Raw genomic sequence first — 21,045 nt, 5'->3', positions numbered from 1 at the left:
TTGGTTTGGTCACCAGTCCATCAAGGCTAATGTAGAGTGATCACAGGCACAAACGGATACATTCATCATTACTGTTAATTTATAGATAATTGACTTTCGGTGATTTGCTACTCAATGCATTACGGGTACCTGTAGTGAATTTTAACTGCAAGCTCTATCAAAAGATGTATGTATGTAATAAGTATGTATTACTAGAGATTTGACGTTGACGTTGCTTTGGATAAAAAGTGTCTGCTAAATGAAATTGTAGAATTATAGGTTTTGACCTAAATACGCCTATGCTCACATGATCAAAAGTCCAAACACCTGATAGACAAGGACAAAAAACAAGTGTGTTCTAGTAACCTATAGAAAAAAAGCCCAGAAAAAGATTCTCTATTTTTGTTAATTTATTTAATATGAATATTTTTTTAAACTTATCTCAAAAAACTAGAATGAACAAGAGCACAAAGAGAACACCAAATGTCATTGTTGCCAGTAAGTGACCACCATGATCATAGTACAATGATCAATCACCCCATTAATAACAATACAGTAGGATCTGGGAGAAACATGGTGGGGTTATTGAGGAACCAACAGGCAAACTGATCAAGAATCAGTATATTCATCTGAATTTTCTCCAAAATTAACTGTAATCTTCCATTACATAATGTTTTTCAAATTTTGTCAAAATATATGAAGTAGTTTTGACGTAATCCTGCAGCAGACAAACAAACAAAGATATGAACCCACGCTCTTTTACTGCAGACTTTTGAAAATGGCCGATCGGATCCGTACGTCTCCATGGAGACACTGTTCCAAAAGGAAAACGGTTTTCGGAAGTATCAATAGTATCAAGTGTTTTTTCATAAGAGAATCCAGGTGCTAATGAGGCCTGTTTGAATGTAATTTAATTACTATTATAGTATTATATACTAATGAGATGGTGTAATATAGATAAATACCACCTCTGAGCTGAAAACAAATGAAATGATTTGGATCTAATAATTTGAGGGCTTACATGACTCAAAGATTGTTGTTGTTGTTTTTTGTTGCATGATGTTAATAATTAGTAACAAACTGCTGAATGTGTCCATTGTTGAGGTTGAGCAAAGTTCACAGCAAAAAAAAAAAAGACCTGCCCCGCTCAGCGATTTAATCACATGTGCACAAATTGAGGTGTTTGGCTGATGAAACCTTCACCATTAGAGCAACAGGTAAACTTAGTGCAGGTCAGACCGCGGTGCTGTGGAAAAACATTTTAGAGCAATGGGGAGTCTCCCATCAGACAAGGTGACCATCAAAAACCCAGCAGACATCATCGTCATCATTGGATACTTCATCATTGTGATGAGTGTGGGCGTTTGGGTAAGTTCACTGTACATTAAAACTGTAAATCCAGTCAGGACAACACGTTTGTGCAGTGTCTGTTTGAAAAATCATGGGGTGACCAAACACCCGACTGTGTTTCAGTCCATGTTTCGAAGCAATCGTGGGACAGTTGGGGGGTATTTTCTGGCAGGACGGACAATGACGTGGTGGCCGGTAAGTTGGACCAACACCTACAGCCAAAATGTCAACAAACATTCAAATAACTAGAAAGTACTACATAGTAAATATTCTAAACCTTTTCTGCCACCATAAAGGTAGAAAAATGATTTGTGCACTGATTTAAAAACATATGTTTGAAAACTCTAATCATAATCCAAAAGGTTTGGGATTGTTGAGGCCTGAGCTTCATTAGATAAATAAAGTTCTTGATATTTTTGATACTGATACTTAAAAGCTTTGATGAATGTCTTATGACTCATAGTTGCACACACTAAAACAGTATTTTTCAAATGGTGGGTACATGTACCCCAAAGGGCATCTCTGCCTAACGTGGAACTGATTGCGGTGGCGGTTTTTGCGTCTTGATGTAGGATGAATGGCAGAAATGACCACCTAAAAGTAAAGAGGACGATTTTTCCAAAGTTTAGAAAAGAAACGCCCTCTGCACATGTGCAACACTCTAACTGTTCAAGAGGGAACGTCTACGTGTGCGAGAGTGTGCACAAGCCCATTTTTCCTCATGCACAGCTCTTTCTACAAGTTGGAGTCGGCATCGCTCATACAGGCTTACCTTCCAAAAGAAGATTTGCACTTTTCCCACTATGTCATTTTCAAAGGACCCGATGCGCACCAGGCACGAGCACGTACGACAGCCTAACGTAAACATATCATCAGAATGATTGACAATTAGGAGGACCAATAGTTAAGATGATCCACCTGGAATTTGAAGCCAATAAAACATCATCCACAATACCTTTAAAGGTAAATATACACATGTTGAGAGGTAACAATGACAGAACCAAAGGCAACAGAAAGAACGGATAATGGAGTTATTGTCTTCCTGGTAAATAAATGTCCTTCCATATTAATAGGACAGAAGCTTGTAGCTCCTAGTTAGCGTTAGCCTATTTAGTTATTAGTTTGGGAACTTAGTTATTAGTTTGTCTGGACATTAGCCCATCGCTCGTGAACATCAGTAGAGACCTCTGTTGGAGCTCCCCAGTCTGTCCGCCAACAGTGGGTTCATTGCGTTCAGGTGATGCAGTAATAAGAGACCATTTCTCTTAACAAACAAATCTGGAAAAGAAGGCAAAAATTAGGGCTGCCAACTATTGTCGTTTGGTAGAGTAATTGGTCGATGCCGTCGTGGTCAATACCAGCAATGGTATGAGTTTCAATACCGTTAAAAACAAAAAAGCAATGCACTTATATAGGTGATAAGGATATCAGTATAATGTATTTAATGCCTAAACATGATTCTATATCCAGCAACATCTGTGTGAGAGTGTGTTGCACTTCAGCAGTCAGTGCGCTGTCCTCAGAGCAGATCAGAGAGGGAACAAATGAAGACAGACTTAAAACAAGCAGCCACTGTTAAATCAATCCTTTTTCTGCACAGCTTACAGATAATTCCTATAAAAAGCAGATTGTACATAGTGCAGTGCCTTTATTAGGTTTTGAACAGCCTAAAAACAAGAAGGAAAAAAGTTAATTGTGGAATATTTTTGTCCATATCTACTGTAAATGCTAACATGTTAACAGATGATTCACAATAGTTTTCTGTACATATAATCCTCTCAGTTTCAGTCTTTTGGTCCTCTGTGTTGACCTTTGTTTTCTGTGTTGACCTGTTTCCTGTGTTGACCTTTGTTTTCTGTGATGACCTTTGTTTTCTGTGTTGACCTTTGTTTCCTGTGTTGACCTTTGTTTTCTGTGATGACCTTTGTTTCCTGTGTTGACCTTTGTTTTCTGTGTTGACCTTTGTTTTCTGTGTTGACCTTTGTTTTCTGTGATGACCTTTGTTTTCTGTGTTGACCTTTGTTTTCTGTGTTGACCTTTGTTTTCTGTGATGACCTTTGTTTCCTGTGTTGACCTTTGTTTTCTGTGTTGACCTTTGTTTTCTGTGTTGACCTTTGTTTCCTGTGTTGACCTTTGTTTTCTGTGTTGACCTTTGTTTTCTGTGTTGACCTTTGTTTTCTGTGTTGACCTTTGTTTTCTGTGTTGACCTTTGTTTTCTGTGTTGACCTTTGTTTTCTGTGTTGACCTTTGTTTCCTGTGTTGACCTTTGTTTTCTGTGTTGACCTTTGTTTCCTGTGTTGACCTTTGTTTTCTGTGTTGACCTTTGTTTTCTGTGTTGACCTTTGTTTCCTGTGTTGACCTTTGTTTTCTGTGTTGACCTTTGTTTCCTGTGATGACCTTTGTTTCCTGTGTTGACATTTGTTTCCTGTGTTGACCTTTGTTTCCTGTGTTGACCTTTGTTTCCTGTGATGACCTTTGTTTCCTGTGTTGACCTTTGTTTTCTGTGATGACCTTTGTTTTCTGTGTTGACCTTTGTTTTCTGTGTTGACCTTTGTTTCCTGTGATGACCTTTGTTTTCTGTGATGACCTTTGTTTTCTGTGATGACCTTTGTTTCCTGTGTTGACCTTTGTTTTCTGTGTTGACCTTTGTTTCCTGTGTTGACCTTTGTTTTCTGTGTTGACCTTTGTTTTCTGTGTTGACCTTTGTTTTCTGTGATGACCTTTGTTTTCTGTGTTGACCTTTGTTTTCTGTGTTGACCTTTGTTTTCTGTGTTGACCTTTGTTTTCTGTGTTGACCTTTGTTTTCTGTGTTGACCTTTGTTTTCTGTGTTGACCTTGCAGGTGGGTGCTTCTCTGTTTGCCAGCAACATTGGCAGCGGACACTTTGTAGGTTTGGCTGGTACAGGAGCAGCTAGTGGTATTGCTGTTGGAGGCTTTGAGTGGAATGTATGTCATTTGTATATTGTTCAAATGTTTTGGTTCGTCCTACTAATGTTGTTTATATTCTGTCAGGCTTTGTTTGTGGTGCTGCTGCTGGGATGGCTGTTTGTTCCCGTCTACCTCACAGCTGGGGTAAGAATCTGTGCTCAGCTTGTGCAAAGTATAAATGACCACATGACAATGTGATCCATGTGTTGTTCAGGTGATCACGATGCCACAGTATTTAAAGAAGAGGTTTGGAGGGACCAGGATCAGCCTGTACCTCACTGTTATCTCACTGCTTCTGTACATTTTCACCAAGATCTCAGTGAGTCTCTGTTTCCTGCACATCTGCTTGTTTAGGAACATGAATGTGAGTCTCTGTACACTCTGTGTATCAGGTGGACATGTTTTCAGGAGCAGTGTTTATCCAGCAGGCCTTGGGGTTGAACATCTATGTGGCTGTCATCAGTCTGCTAATGATTACAGCTCTGTACACCGTTACAGGTTTGTATATGCAGAGAGTGTGTTTGCGTCTGTGGTGTCGTATGGAAATAGTTGGAGTTACTGTATATGTCAGCTGATCTATAATACAGTACATTATACTGATACTTTGTAACCTATAGCAGAGAAACAACATCCTCAAACAATGAAAATAACATTTGCTGCAGGGTTAAAGAAAGAGCACTAATAAAAATAAATGAATAAGAGTACTGGTAATTTTAATAAAGAAACCCCAGAGCCTCACAAAATAGCAAGTTTAATCATAATTTTTAGCATTTAATGTTTACATTCAAACTGCCTTTGCCTCCAGTTCTCAGAAGTCAATAGAAGGATTTTTATTATTGAAAAAAAAACACATTAACAGTCAAAGGATTCTCATTTTAAATCCTAAGTTGTTTTTAAATCAAAATATGTCAGTTTTAAATAAAACGTTTGCTATCTGCTCTCTCGCCCTTTATATCTATCTATCTACAGTATGTATCTATTTCTGTTTCAAGTGTCGGTAAAACTATTTGATAATTGAAAGATGGACCTCTGCAGTGCATTCTGGTTAATGTATACACGTGACATTCTGTATGAGCTTATACTGTATATTTGAACATGTTTATTTCTAGGTGGCCTGGCTGCTTTGATGTACACTGATACAGTTCAGACCTTTGTTATCATTGTGGGAGCCTTTGCCCTCACAGGCTTCTGTAAGTACCAGTCTTACTATGCTATATTGATATTCTTATACAACATTGTCTTTCCCAGTCATCCCGGTCGGTGCTTGTCTCACCACAAAGAGGGAAACTGGGATTAATAATCCTGTAACTATAGTGTTGCTGACACTGCAGAAATGCATGAAGCTTTCCACTTTCTGCTGACATAACAAAGTCGTTTGTTTTCGGCAACATTGATTAACCATAGAAATGTATAGCTTATTATAATGTAACCCTACAGCACAAGATCAGCATAGTCCTACAGTATAGAGAACAAGCACATGCAGGACCTAGTTTTGATGCTTCATGTGTACAGTACATAGGAGTGTAGCTCACAACAGTGTTGGGGTCAAATACATTTTTCAATTATAAATGACCTTTCGCAAAACCCCGCCCACAAACAGTCATTGTGAAATCATACGTCCGAGCATCTGTTACTATGCAAGCAAGGTACGCCATGCTCAGAGCAGACACAATGGTGAAACGCTGTGATCATGGCTTGTGCAAGTCGGATACCAGGTATCATTAGAGTTTGGCTGGGGGAGTTGTGTTCTTTCTGTTCCCAAAGCCGAAAGCACAACTAGAGCAATGTCTACAATGAACTAAGAAAACATCTCTGGGATGTGTGTTTCAGTACGCGTGCACGTGTAGTAAGGGAGATGTGTGGGTTTTTAACATTATCTCATCTTGTCTGATTTGAATTTGATAAACTAAGGTGTTCAAAGATATAACAGTGCCTTGACATAACTGTATATTCACGTACCAAGTGGAAAGGGGGCGTGACGACAACAACGGTGACGACTGGAGTATACAGTTATTAGCAACATCATGTTACCATGACTGGTCCGGTATGTTTTCGCTTTTATAGTTGTAAAGTCCGCTTTGTTGTTTATTTTAATATGTTGAATATATCCAACATACTTAAACCCCCTTTGCCTGGATCTGGAGGATATCGTGCAGGTACTGGTCCAAAAAGAGTCACTAACACACACTGGTAGACTTCTCCCAGCCATTATACACGAGACCAACTCAGGTACATGACGGACATCCCAAAATTAAATAAGGGAAGCGGGGCTTTTGCGAAAGGTCATCTACGTTTTCAATTATCCATGTTTAATTACAATTCAATTATGATTACGATAACCGGCATTATTATTTTTCCCCAGAAAGTCCATAACAATTACATTCTCAATTACTAAAGTTAAATTACAAATTTTAGTTTTATCCATATAGCATTGTGGTGATTGTATGTGGGTTTTTTCATGAGTACAATGCAGTGAGGTGCCGTGACCACTAGGGTTGGGTAGGCAGGGCGTTGCAAATCGAGACCAGCAATGTCGACACCAATGACAATTCCATATGTTTCTGCTGGCAAGTGTTAATATAACAAAATCAACGTCGCAAAACACCATTAAAGAAACATGAACAATTATTTAATATAGCCTCCATATTCTCCCAACAAGATGCATCTCATGACACGGCAGCGCATCCGTTGTTTGTGTTGGAAACACTGAAACATGGAGAAAATGACAACAACAACAATTCAGAACAGCCTCAGCGAGGAGCATCCACAAACTCAATACTTCCTTTTGTACCATTCACTGTGAAAGTATGAAACATTTTCTGACTTTACCTTTGCTGAAGGTCTGGTAGCTCAGGTGTTGGTCTCCATCTTTTAAAAGCTGTTGTTTTTCCTCAAAAGATAGTTTTTTTATCGTCTCTAGCGCTGTCATCCTGACTGTAGTGTTATCCCGCCCACTAGCTAGAGAACGTAGCAGCAGCGGTCACATGATATCAATTTACTAATGCACTCTGAACATACGTATAGCATTTAGCATAGCGTCCAAAGGCAGCGTAGAGAGCTGCCTTTTATATAAATGTTTTTCATCTTGGGGAACTGACTGCACATGCACAAACACATAAAAACACGCTATGGAAACAGAGGCAGAGCAGCAACGTGCGTTTGGGAGGGGGTGTGGCCTCCTCCTGCCGTACAGTGGAGTGAGACTGTGCAGCGTCTCTGCCGTACCAGGATATAGTGCTGTTTAGTTATTTGGGCTATGAGAAGCTCAAAATAGTACTGACACTTTCAAATATACAGGTACTGTAGGCTATCTGAAATTGAAAAATGAATAATAATTATATTATAATTAAAACAAATAATCAAAATATAAATTCACCCTTGGGTAGGCACTGCATACCTTGCCTACCCTGACTGCACATCACTGGTACAATGTCATTTCAGCATCTTTACATTTATATTTTAGTGCATTTATTATAGTAACTGTAAATGTAAAAGCCCAACCAGGGAGAAAAGGCAGAATTTAGCAATAACTATAAACTCTTTGCACAAAACATCAGTTACATTCACAGTATTGTTACAATGTCAAATTGTGTCGGCCCTATTCAAAAAAATAACCTATTATATCCTAACCCTAACCCACTAAACCCTAACTCTTCTAACCCTTCCCACATGTATGAGTGTGAAAATTCACTGACAGGCAATGATAAAACTTGAAACACATTTTAATATTTGTTAACTACTTATGTGTAAGCCATAGACCTGTTTTGCATGTAATTAAATTGTAGGTGACAGTTTTTAGTGAATTTCCATGGTAACTACAATTACAAAGTCAATGATCTTAACTCAATTACAACTCAATAATGACTACAGATTTTTTTAAATCACAATTATGATTATAATTATGCCATAATTGTAATTAATTATCAATTACATGAGTACAATTATAATTGACCTCAACCCTGGCCCACAGTCATACTTCTGCTAAACGTTATGAAGGTGACTGCACTTGTTTGCCATTTTCCTTGAAGGCTTTTTACCTCTTATCAGTCTGAGTGGAAGTAACAGATAGATAGAGGGAGTGTTTGTTCAGACCGTGAGGAGGTGGAACCCTGTGTGTTTCTGAGCTGTGGGAGCTCACTCTCTCACTGCGAAGGATAAGTCGGTACATAGGATGTACAATGACTGATATTTCAGTTCCCCTTCTTCCTCAAGGTGCAAAGTTAAAGACAATATTTATGCTGCTCAGTGCTGAAGCTGCAAGATTCAAGGTCATACAAAGACACACATACAGTAAGCTCAACAAGAGCTGCTGAGTACATCTCAAATCTGCAAGCTGATGGTTTCATAAACATGTGAATGTGGTGCAGCGTTCCATAAAATCATCTGTTTTTATAGTCATTGAGTCAGTGATACTCTTGGAGGAGATAGATAGATAGATAGATAGATAGATAGATAGATAGATAGATAGATAGATAGATAGATAGATAGACAGATAGATAGATAGATAGATAGATAGATAGATAGATAGATAGATAGATAGATAGATAGATAGATAGATAGATAGATAGATACATAGTATAGGGCTGGGTTGGGCGGTATGACCAAAAATGTATATCACTGTATTTTTCAAAATTCTCATTTTAAATATATTTATTGAAGGTATTAACACAGGCTATGATCCATTCAAGACATATTTCTGTTTTTTGTTTTTGTTTTACACATAGAAAAAACAAAAACAAAAAAAATGCAAATAAAAAACAAACAACAGAAATACTTTTGTCCTTGTTGCAAAATAATAAACTAAACAGTAAAAATAAATGCCCACCCCTCCCGTACCCCACCCACACCCTCTCATAGACTGCACATAACAGCTATCTCTAAAAGATATCAAGGGTTGGCAGATTTGTTCAAATTCAATCATATTGCCATTTATGGCATGCCTTATTTTCTCTGAATGAAGTGTGTCAATGAGTTATGTGACCCACATTTTTAAAGAAGGGGTGTCTTTTCCTTTCCACAGTTGAAGAATACATTTCTTTGCAGTAATTAGTGCACATGATATGAGGCTGCGTGCTGCATGACCAAGAGTTTCTTTCTTTTTAAATATTCCAAAAACTATGAGCAGTGGGTTTGGAGTTATTTTCACCTTCGGTATGTTGGATAAATAATCAAAAACGTTAATCTAAAAACCTTGAAGATTAGGACAAAGTGCGTAACTATGCAGCATTGTACCTCGTTCTACCGTACATTTCTCACACATAGGTGAACTATCAGAATACATTTGAATGATTTTCTCTTTTTCCCATTCTTCTTTAATTTGAGCAGTAGATGTAGTGGTCGACTCCAGCATTGAAGTTTTAAACAAGTGAAATCCTCTGTTGTGGTTCTAGGCATTCACTCAAACACTGATCCAATAGATTTGTCAAAATTCTAACGGTTTCATGGTATATGACAGTATTTTTTATTTTTTTTCATGCATAATCAGGTGTTCACAGCATTTTCTACTGGTTGAGAGATGAATTAATGCAGTAGATTGACTTAGGATGGTCTATTTTACTGTCATGATTAGTGAATATTGTAGAATAAATCCACACGAGTAGTAATACAAGTTTGCAACAGCAGCCCAATGGCTCTTTGCTGCACTAGCTTAGCTTTAGCATTAGCTTGATTTCTATCTTTAAATGCTGCATATTCAGTGGTGTGGTGGTTTCTTATGGTGAATAACGTAGCCTTTTGTTTGCAGCTCCACCAGGACTTATTTCCGCATTATAGGAATTACAAATTTTGATCCTTTGCTCTCTTTTTTTGTGTATTACTGCCAAACTGCCGACATGCTAAGCTAACCGCGCCTCCGTGTCTGAGTGTTGTTCTGCTGTAGCAGAGGCATGTGCACACAGGCACATGCACACATGCAGCTTCAGAGCTTTTAATTGTGTCTTTTTTATCCATTTACACATATGATTTACACCATAGCTAACACCAGAGCGCTACTGTTTACCTTCCTATTTAGAAGTGCAACGTTGAAAAGGGTCTGGTGTCATGTACTGAGTTCACATCGTACTGAGATTGTATATGCGCATGCGTGCACATGCACATTTTTGTTTTCAAAGTAAACGGACACGTGTTTTATTTGTTTATTGGATTATGTTAGGGTTATAATCTCAGTACGGAGGTAAACTCAGACCATGACACCGGTCTGGAAATCAAATACACCGGCACGGTGGTGTATTAAAAATGCATATCATAACAAAAATATATACCGATATTTGGTATGAACGGGTATACCGCCCAGCTCTAATACCGTAGCTAGATAGATAGATGGCTGTCCACAGCCACCAACCTTATAGCGAAGCTTCACGCTTGTCACTATACTGGCTTGATTACACAACATAATAAGCACAATATGTTCTACAACTTCACATCTGACCCTCACTGTAAAATAATCTAGTCTTCCCCACCCTTTCTATTTCCTACCTTGAGTCTCTCCTCCCCCTCCCCCTCTCCACCTACGTGTAACACTGCTCTCCCTTTTTATATCCTCCCTATAATAAAAGATTTCTTACCCTTCCTTAGGGAGGGCTGGTGATGGTCACAATTAAGCAATAAAATAAATCAATTTATTTTATTGCAATAACAAAACATGCATTGCTGTCTCATAATGATTGCACTTCTTGTAGTGTTGACCTTTGACAGCATGTGCAGACAAGAAAAAAAAAAAGACAGATAGATAGATAGATAGATAGATAGATAGATAGATAGATAGATAGATAGATAGATAGATAGATAGATAGATAGATAGATAGATAGATAGATAGATATTTGTCATAAGCAGCTCCTGAAAAGATAACAGTCTGATTTTCAGAAAACAACATTTCTTTAAAACCTTGGTGACTCAGAATGAAATATCTAATTTACAAAGCCTTTGGAGCCAAACTGATGCCAAACTATTGTACGCCATAATAACATAATGTCTTTTTTTGTTCATTCATCAAACTATGAACACATTCTTCTCCTTGTTTCTAGCATTTGCTGAAGTTGGAGGTTACAACGCTCTGCTGCATAAATATTTCTCAGCCATACCGAGTAATTTCACCTCCCTGGATCCTTGGCGTTACAACATCTCCACAGCCTGTTACGTGCCCAGACAGGATGCATTCAACCTGCTGAGGGACGCCAGCAGCGGGGACCTGCCCTGGCCTGGGATACTGTTTGGGACTTCAATAGCTGGAATCTGGTACTGGTGCACAGACCAGGTAAATAACCCTCACCATAAAGCCCTAATTCAAATAATCCTTGGGTTTACAACAGCAAGCAGAAAGGAGTCACACAGCTATCTATTCTCTAGAAAAATGTGAAAAAACAGGTGTTAGCACCACCTACTTTTGCTCCTAGACACAGCCACACTTTTGTCAGTATGCCAAAGGGCAGCTGTAGCTACACTGTGGTTTACCACCACCTGTTTGACTGTTGTGAATGAATTATGGTTTGTAACATGCTTTGAGTCTCATTGAAAAAAAACCCCACAATAAATTCAAGCCACTATTATTATTACTCCTGCAGTAAATACAACTGGCCTTGATCCAGTTCTTGGTTCCTGCTTACGCAAACAAAGAAGAAGTGAGCTGCGAGACATCCAAGCAATACTTATGATTTTATAGCCAAAACAACCAGTAAATCATCCAAAACGTTCAATGAAATATGCTATTTTTAAAATACTGTAATATTATTTAACAATCCAGTGTGTGTGTGTGTGTGTGTGTGTGTGTATGTCCAGGTGATTGTCCAGCGGTGCCTTGCAGCTCGCAGCATTAACCATGTGAAAGGCGGCTGCATCCTCTGTGGCTATTTGAAGCTACTGCCAATGTTCCTCATGGTGTTCCCAGGAATGATCAGCAGGGTGTTATACCCAGGTCTGAGGCTGCTATCATTAGTAACCATAACCACAAATATTATCAAACATTAAAAGAAAAAACATTATTAGAGCAAAGTGCAAAGCTCAGGATTATCATTCCATTGAGCAGCCTTTAGCATGAATGACTGTGTTAACCCTAGAACACTATCGCTAAAATTAGTAACACCATCACTATCGCCGGGTGATTTTTACCCAATACATTATACCCCCAAAAAAGTTTATTAATAATAATAATAATAATAATAATAATTTAAAAATATTAACCAAACTTACAGAAAAATTAGGAATGTATGAAAGCTTATTGCATTCACAGAAGAAAAAACTTCTGAATTGATGAGATAAAAATAAGTAAAAAACAAATTTAAAAAAATTGGCCTTGTTTTTCTGTTTTATAGGAAAATATTTCAGTTTTTCTGAATTGATTAGATAAGTTTTTATAGCAATGTAAGAACAAAAAATAGATAGAAAAAAATAATAAACCTGAAGACTTGGTCTTTGGTTTACTGGGGCATTTGAGGCTTTCCTGGTGAAGGCATCGTCTCCTGGACACACAAACCGCTGCAGGAGACTCAAACAAAAAATTGATCACCTCACTAAAATATTTTCATCACCATGTTAATTTCCTTGGAAATCACCGCTTTGTGATAGTTATTGACAACTACTGGACTAAATATAGACAGCATGGACATTTCAGGACAACTTTTACTTACTTTATTTTTCAGATGCAGTCAGTACCGACAGGGGCGGATTCACTAAGATCTGAAATAAAGGGGGATAATGTAGTTGCTTCACTAAATCCTTTAGTGACACAGTTTCTTCACCTGTTGTGTGGAATTCACTAAGATTGCAGCAATGATTAGTGCACGAGCAGAACTGGTGCAGACCGCCCCTATTTAAATGAGCGTTTTGCTCGTTTAATGTGGAGATGTCAATGCGCACAAGCACACTGACATTTGAGGAAGTTCAATTCGAGGCAGATGGACTTCTCTATCTACTGCACAAACCTTTAATAATGTAGAAAACTAAATAAACAAACAATAAGCAAAATAGGCAGATTTGGACCGAAACCGTCGTATTGATCGACCATTGATCTGAGTTAATGCAGCAAGTCTGTCAATTATGGAATCAGAACAGTATCATAATGAATGAACTCCTGCAGGGTTTTTCACAAATGCACATGCTTTGTTTCACAGTTGTATTTCAAATTCACAAATGCACACGATCTGTTTCGCAAATATATATTTTATGCAAACTTGTAATATGAACTCTGAAATGCACACGCTCTACTTCACAAATATTATTTTGAGGCACACTTGTAATATAAATCCACGGATAATGCAAATTGCTGAATGTGCATTTACAAAATGCTTCTGTGCTGTGAAACATCTGTGTATTTGTGAGAGAAATGTGTGCGGTGAATTTTGAGACTGCCTTGAAGTCACGGGTCAATGAACGCCACCATTGGCTGATAAAAGTGATTGAAAAATTCATCAGCCAATCAGGTGTGTTTGCTTTCAGCCACTCATATGACCATACATTTTCTCCACACTCTTGTTTGAACACATGCGCACACATATCAGTAGCTCTGATACTTTGACTTTGATGGTCAAAATGTGGAGAGAAAGACACAGACTCACACACACTCACACACACAACTGGAGCCCTTTTTTTTTCATCTCTACTGTGTATTCTGTCAACCCGCATGTATGTTTGCACCTGCTTTTCAGTCGTAGTATTTTCTGGTACTAAAACAAACACAGCAAACAGTTCCAGATTTGATGAATTGCATTGCTTCCCCTGCATTCATTTATTTGCATTTCCTCCTCACATAACTGCTCCCCCTGGGAAATCCACCTACTATGCATATTCATCAAAGGGACACGCACTAAATGGATTGAGGGCGCATTGTGACTTGCATTATCAGCGTACTCCTGATTCCCTAAAATTTGTACGGCTTATTAGCGCGTGGTGTGATGTTTGCATGCGTTTTAATACCCCTAAACCTTTAGTGAATCTGCCCCAGTGTGGTAATAATAGGCCACTATCACTATTGCTGGGTGAAAATCACACAAACGTGTGCCTGTAGGAAAAAGTGGGCTTTGGAGTCGGGGAACATCCACACCTTCTAAAACATCAGAGAAGATGCTGAAGCAATCCTGGGACCCAAGACACTCTGACAAACACAACTTAATGAAAATAATGTAAATACATTTGCTCAGGTAAAAATCACCTGCCGATAGTGGTAGAGGGTTAAATCAAAGCAAAGCCTGCCTTTCCGTGCAGTGTGTTGGGGCATTGTTGGGATTGACAATTCAAAATCTATTTTTTTTATTTTAAACTACTTTCTTTAAAGTATTGACTTTGGTGTGTTTGAGTGTCTGTGTGTACATCTATCTGTAGATGAGGTTGGCTGTGTGGTTCCTGAAGAGTGTAAGAGAGTGTGTGGGACTGAGGTGGGATGTTCCAACATTGCTTATCCTAAACTGGTGGTGTCTGTCATGCCAACAGGTGAGAACACATGACAGTATTAGAGAATGGATGAGACAGGCTTTGGCTGTCTGTCTGTCTGACGTTCTCTCTCCTGTCTGTGTCTGTGTCTGTGAAGGTTTGCGAGGTCTGATGCTGGCAGTGATGCTGGCTGCACTCATGTCCTCTTTGGCCTCCGTCTTCAACAGCAGCAGCACTCTGTTCACCATGGACATCTGGACAAGGATCAGACCACAGGCCGGAGAACGAGAACTCATCATTGTAGGACGGTAAACCTGAGCACACGTTAGAAAAGTGAACTCTATTCTATTTATTGTGCAATATATTGCCATTTTACAAAACATTTTTTTCTAATGTGTTTATAATAATGAGATCCGTTTAACTGATCCCATTATTAAAACTATTTTCAAAAGTGATATCATTTTTTTTTAATTTATTTCATAGTATGTTCCAATTTTACATGATTTTTAAATGTCCCTTTATTAATCAGAACCTTATAACTGTCTTATCTGATAGCTATAAATTATTTCTAATTTCATTATTCACCCTGTAACTGGCCATCTTTGTTGGAGACCATGCCTGTGACCAATCACAGATACCACAGCTCACGTTTTAACCACAGTGAAATAATAAAGTCACTTTACAGAATTAAGGCATTATTTTTTCACTCCACACTTAGTGGTGGTAAGCTACTATTGTAGCCACAGCTGCCCTAGGGCAGACTGATGGAAGTAAGGCTGCCATGGTGTGCCACCACCAACACTCACTCACACTAGGCAATGTGGGTGAACTGCCTTCCCCAAGGACACAATGACAGATACCACTGGGGTGACTGTCCCCCACTGTGGCACCTGGAATTCTCAGTGGTCTCCCATCCAACTACTATCCAGGTCCAGACCTGCTTAGCTTCTGAGATTTAACGAGATCGGACAATGACAGGCTGGTATGGCCACAAATGAACCATCTGCCTTCCCTCGTCCTCTCCCTCACAAGCATGAAAACAGAAGGGCCTGCAGGAATTTACAACTTAACTGTGTGCCTTCCCCCTGTTTGTGTCAAGAACCAGTACCATTTCATGTAATGCTCTTTGTTGTTAGTATTTTGTAGTTCAGTGTGCTCAGAGTGACACTGTGTGTTTTTGTTGTGAGTTCATTTGCTAGTGTTGTGGTTGAATGAGCTTCTTTTGAGACGTGCATGAAGTGTTTTGTTGGTGAGAAACACTTTTGGGGATGAGAGTAACTGTTGAGCTGTGATGCCTGATGGATATGCAGGCTGTGTTTAGAGTTTGGAACATATGACTTCAGTTTGGACCAATGCTTGAACTGTAATAACTAGTGATCCAAGACACTATAAACTCAATCTTGGATGGCAGCTCAAGACAAATTAATGTAATATTAATAATAATTAATATTATAATTCTTATCACTCCTTGTGCCCCTACACCTTGATGAGGGTGTTTAGTGTTAAAAATGTTGAAACACCCCCTGATTCTAAGGAACGCTACTGGTGATGCGTCCCAAAATTACATCCTTCCATATCTGAGACACAGCTCCCACGCCACTCTTAAATGTAAACTTCATGTGACTAGTGACTACTATCTTTTGGCACAAAGAACGATTTGACATCATGTCCCGTGTTTAGTAATTCTCAATTTTATTATTATTTGCAGTTTTTAATTATTTTTAAATGTACATTTGTGTTCAAAGAAGAAATAATCAGCCATTGAATAATATTTGCACCTATCTATCTACCTACCTATCTATCTATCTATCTATCTATCTCCTCCTTAGAGTCTGGGTTTTGTTCATCGTAGTGGTCAGTATCTGCTGGATCCCCATAGTCCAGGCAGCTCAGAGCGGTCAGCTGTTTGATTACATCCAGTCAGTGTCTAGTTATCTGGCTCCTCCTATAGCTGCAGTCTTCCTGTTGGCTGTCTTTGTGAAGAGAGTCAATGAAAAGGTGAGTAAAGGCCTGCTTTTATGTCCTCTGAGATTAGATAGCATCACATCCATACACACTGTCCTCTGATCCGCTCAGGGTGCTTTCTGGGGTCTGATAGGAGGTCTGATGATGGGCCTCTGCAGGATGTTACCCGAGTTCTGGTTTGGCACCGGCAGCTGTGTTTTCCCCTCCAGCTGCCCATTCTTAGTTTGTGGTGTCCATTACCTCCACTTTGCTATCCTACTCTTCTTCTGCACATCTGTGCTGGTTCTGCTGGTCAGTTACTGCACTGAACCCATCCGGGATCAGCATGTAAGTCTTTAACCGTAACTCAAGAAAACCTCAGGGGCCTGTACTACAAAACTAGATATGTTTATCCTAGATTTATCTCTGTTAGTGGGCTTCACCTAACCAAACATTCTCTGTCAGATGGCCCCTGTCCTAAGAAGCGGGATATCGATATGTTCACTGAAGCTAGTTGATTTCAGATGCACACGCCTGTTACAGGGGTGTAGACTGCAGCGTCAGACCAATCACAATTATGGGGACTGTAAAGAAATTCACGTCACAAATGAGGAATAATTCTTTAAAAATATGAAGAATTAAAATCTATAATTCAGACCAAAAACTCTGTTGCTGCAGAAAAAGCAGGAAGAAAGGAACACAGGCAGGAAGCTGCCGACTCTGTTAGGGCTGGGATACACTGTGCGATTTTTTTCAATAGTTGTACTCAGCTCTAGCTCAAACTGTGTGCAGCTCACGATGCATGTTCTCATACTGTACGGACCGACAATCTGACTGCACTCACTGTACGTTCATACACCACACGTCGGGGTCTTGTTTCAGGAAATGCAACGTACAAATTAGAAGAAGAAGAAGAAGAACTCTGAAGCGTCGCCATTAAAACAGACGAAGAAGAAGAACCCGGAAGTGGAGAGACACTCACAAATCTCTGCAAAAAGAGCTTTAAAAAAAAAAGACGGCGATGCGATGGACCAGGAGCTGGCTGGACAGACGTGGGCAGTGCAGTACGTTTTACAGCGGTCCTACGGTGTTCGCGCATGTGCAGTGTGAGCGTTTACGGTAGGCCGGTCCGTGGCACTGCTTCAACTGTGAGATACCCTCACGAGGAGCTCATGAAGAGAGACTGGATTTCAAACATGTTTGATTTCCTTACGACCATACGATTGCTGATCGGGAGCTGGTCGTCAGGTGTTCATCGCTTCTCGTGACCCCACGTATACTACATGATGCACGACAGACGATCTAGCAGAGACTCACACGATCCCAAAAAATAGACGCACGAGTCGAAAATCGGCTCTAAATGGGCCAAAAATCGCAAAGTGTATGTAAGCCTTTTCACACTCTGGAACTGAGCATGTGTGACCTGGGGGGGTCATAGGTCGAGAGGGATATAAACGTAAACAAGCTTGATAAACCTGTTGATATTCCCAAACTAACAGCGTTTATAATGTTTAGTGTTTCAATAGTGTTCATATTATTAATATTACACATATTCGGACTCTGGGAGGTGTCCAAAGTTTTTCGCTGATGCCGATTTTGGCCTGTCTGATCACTTTTAAAAACCGATGACAGCAGCAGTATTAAAGCGACAGACGACCTCTGCTTTCACACTCCTCTTCCATTGATGGGACTCTGAACAACAAGCCCCGACTTCCATGGTCCCCAGCGGACTCTACCCGGGAACGGAGAACATATTCGGACTCAGGAAGATGATGGCTTTCTGCTGATCTCAGCACTTTTGTTAAACCGATGTGAGAAACAGTATCAAAGCGACAGACCTCCTCTGCTTCCACACTCCTTCTACAAGCTTTTAACTTTTCTATTGTTGTGTATTTTCTGTATTTACTTTATTGTTGTTGGTTTCTTTTTTCGATTTGTGTAGTTGTTTTTAACAACTGTAAAGTGTTTTAGAGTTTCTTTGAAAAGCGCTTATCAATAAAAGTTATCATCATTTTAATGATGGACAAGCGAGATTTCCGAGTTCTCACTTTGAAAAGGTACATTTACGAGGTACACCATTCACTAACCAGGTCCATGATTATTTTTATTAAGCTATTATTTTAATTCAATTTACAAATTTGAAGGAAGTGCACAAGATGGGCAGGTTGATAAGTGAACTGGAGTAACGCTTTCAGCTGAAACAGTTTAAAAAGTCAGGAAAAACCAGAATTTCCAGCTCGTGTGCAACATTAGCTTTAGCAGCTAACTCTGTCTTTCTGCCTCGGAGACCGATACTACGTTTATTCAAAAAATGGGCAGCTCGTTTTCCAAGAGAACTGATTGGTCAGGAGGCGGGTCTGTTGTACTCAACCAGATCTTTTCTACTTCAGAACCTGGTCCGGACCAGGTTAGGTGTTCAGTTTAAGTTACCATGGTGATTTAGCCCGGTAAGAAGTTAGCCAGCGTCGTAGAACAGGACACACCAAATTAATCCTGGAAGTTAGCGCGATAAAAGGAAGTTCAGCTTTGTAGTACAGGCCCCCCAGATGATGATTTAATCATCTAATGAAGTCTTTTCAGCTCCATCGTCTGGTATTCAGTCTGCGTCACTCTAAGGAGGAGAGGATAGATTTGGACTTAGAACTAGAAGAGGATGAGAGAGCAAGGAGAACCGCTCAGGAGAGTAACACCAGTGATGGAAGTAAGAGAACACAACTTATGATCTACTGGCATGGCAAACACAACAGACAAACACACAATCTGTGCTTTACAGCTGCAGAGGAGGAAGACAAGTCTGCCATTTGTCTTCTGATTGGTCGTCTCTGTGGAGACAGAGGTGAATCAAAGCCTAGTCAACAGGAAGCACCTGAAGCTTCAGAGAAGATGCCTCACATCTGTGAGGAGCCTGTGTGGAAGCACACGGTGAATGCTAACGCTCTCGTCATGATGGCTGTTGCAGTCTTCATGTGGGGATACTTTGCCTGATCAAAGTGTCAGACTAGGACATGAGTCTGCAACCTTTACTTGAGAGGAGCCATTTTGCCTAATCTCACCTGGAGCGGGAAAAAAAACCTTCTCAATGAAGACAATATTGTATACAATTTTATACAGCTAAAATTATATAGAATAATGTTTTGTAAACAGATATTTTTGAGTTAATGTATTTGAAGGGGTACAACAATAACTTTCTTGCAACCTATCAAGCATGCATATTAAGCGAGCATGTTGGCAGTTGAATAAATCTTTCCCTACACAAATAAAATCTCTATTTTCTTCTAAAATAGTCTTCTTGTTAGTTTAGTTACGTACTTACCAGAGGTTTAAAATGGTGCAAGCAAAGTTTATGGTCTGTAGAGATCGCAGTAGGTGAAGTAGGAAACACAATGTGATTTATTTATAGGTTAACAGATTTTTTTTTGATTTTTTTTTTTATCATATTATTTTAAGTTCATGTGATTGCAGGTTGCAATCCCCTTGGCAACGATCACACAGCTCAGTTTTTAGTTGTTTTGCCCCATTAGTTTTCCAGGCACACATAAAAACACTGCTACCATCCACTGGCAATTCTTTGCTACTGCACTGCAAATGTGATGATTTACTTTATCGACTTTATAAGAATGAAGTGGAAAAATGTCAGCTAATAATCTTGCCAAAGGTTAAAGTTTTTACAGTGTTCAATAAAATCAGGTGTTGTGCCAAGTCCAAAAAAACTTTATTACATCACAATGCCATTACTGTATAGAGTTACACACTGATCCAATTACACCAGTCTTAGAAGGTGTGGAGAGATAAAATCATTTGATGTTGACTCAGGAAGTAGATTTCAGATTTACTGTAAAGGTTTGCAGAGATCAATGGGAGGTTGAAACCTTTCATTTCTTCACAATAATTATGGTTTTCTGTTGCACCTTCAGCTAAAGTGCAGCAGCTGGGACTTTTTTGTTTGACATGGCAATTATCACCATTGCAACTTCCTTAAAATGTGTAGTTTCTTAGGCATGATGAACGTGCGGTACAACTGGGAATTTGTTTCAATGAGTTTGATATGGTCCTCTCATAAGTAAAATTAAATAAAACCAAAATAATGTGTTCTATTTTTTACAGACTAAGCAAAGGTCAAATAATCCACTTTTCTAAAGGCCGGATTAAAAATTAGGATGTAGACCCCAGAATTAATTAAACTCTGGGAAGACACTTTACACTTCTTAGCCAAAACACTGAAAAAAACTGAAACGTAAGGAAGGCATGGATGAAGTAGTCCTTGCTAATGTAGCTCTAGACCAGAGGTTTCAAATGTATGGTGGTCATGGTAATAATTGCTGCAGTGCAGGCATATTGTGCCACCACAGGGAGAATCTCCTTTCTTCGTCATGAATAGTTTGTGCTTAAAGCAATAATCATTTGCATAACATATTGGAAAACCAGAGAATAAAGCTTTTACACAACAGTGATGTGCATATGTATTTGTTCTAATTTATACAGTA

At 39.1% G+C, this 21,045-nt stretch overlaps 1 protein-coding gene across 3 annotated transcripts; it reads left to right on the top strand.

Annotated features, from left to right (window-relative positions):
* The first annotated feature begins 1,157 nt into the window (after positions 1 to 1,157).
* slc5a2 (solute carrier family 5 member 2) lies at positions 1,158 to 19,728 on the top strand. 3 transcript variants are annotated; one of them, XM_028464214.1, is made up of 15 exons: positions 1,158 to 1,347; positions 1,453 to 1,524; positions 4,171 to 4,275; positions 4,342 to 4,401; positions 4,472 to 4,576; positions 4,650 to 4,755; positions 5,367 to 5,447; positions 11,281 to 11,510; positions 12,032 to 12,167; positions 14,570 to 14,677; positions 14,775 to 14,925; positions 16,447 to 16,615; positions 16,694 to 16,909; positions 19,142 to 19,262; positions 19,335 to 19,728. In XM_028464214.1, the coding sequence occupies exons 1-15, from the start codon at positions 1,249 to 1,251 to the stop codon at positions 19,544 to 19,546; spliced, it is 1,971 nt and encodes a 656-aa protein (XP_028320015.1). In that variant the 5' UTR covers positions 1,158 to 1,248; the 3' UTR covers positions 19,547 to 19,728. The 3 variants fall into 3 exon arrangements, with proteins under 3 accessions (XP_028320015.1, XP_028320014.1, XP_028320013.1); XM_028464213.1 differs by having other exon boundaries at positions 19,142 to 19,728; XM_028464212.1 differs by having other exon boundaries at positions 4,171 to 4,401; positions 19,133 to 19,262.
* The last annotated feature ends 1,317 nt before the right edge of the window (positions 19,729 to 21,045 follow it).

The sequence above is a fragment of the Gouania willdenowi genome, chromosome 13, assembly GCF_900634775.1.
Source record: "Gouania willdenowi chromosome 13, fGouWil2.1, whole genome shotgun sequence".
In the NCBI taxonomy this organism is placed as follows: domain Eukaryota; kingdom Metazoa; phylum Chordata; class Actinopteri; order Blenniiformes; family Gobiesocidae; genus Gouania; species Gouania willdenowi.
Note: the sequence above shows the minus strand (reverse complement) of the source record. Positions and strands in the feature narration are given on the sequence as shown.

Coding starts and splice junctions, on each gene's coding strand:
- slc5a2 (XM_028464212.1), top strand. CDS start 1,249: ATGGGGAGTCTCCCATCAGACAAGGTGACCATCAAAAACCCAGCAGAC. Junction 16,910..19,132: donor AACCCATCCGGGATCAGCAT/GTAAGTCTTTAA, acceptor CATCTAATGAAG/TCTTTTCAGCTCCATCGTCT. Junction 19,263..19,334: donor GAGTAACACCAGTGATGGAA/GTAAGAGAACAC, acceptor TGTGCTTTACAG/CTGCAGAGGAGGAAGACAAG.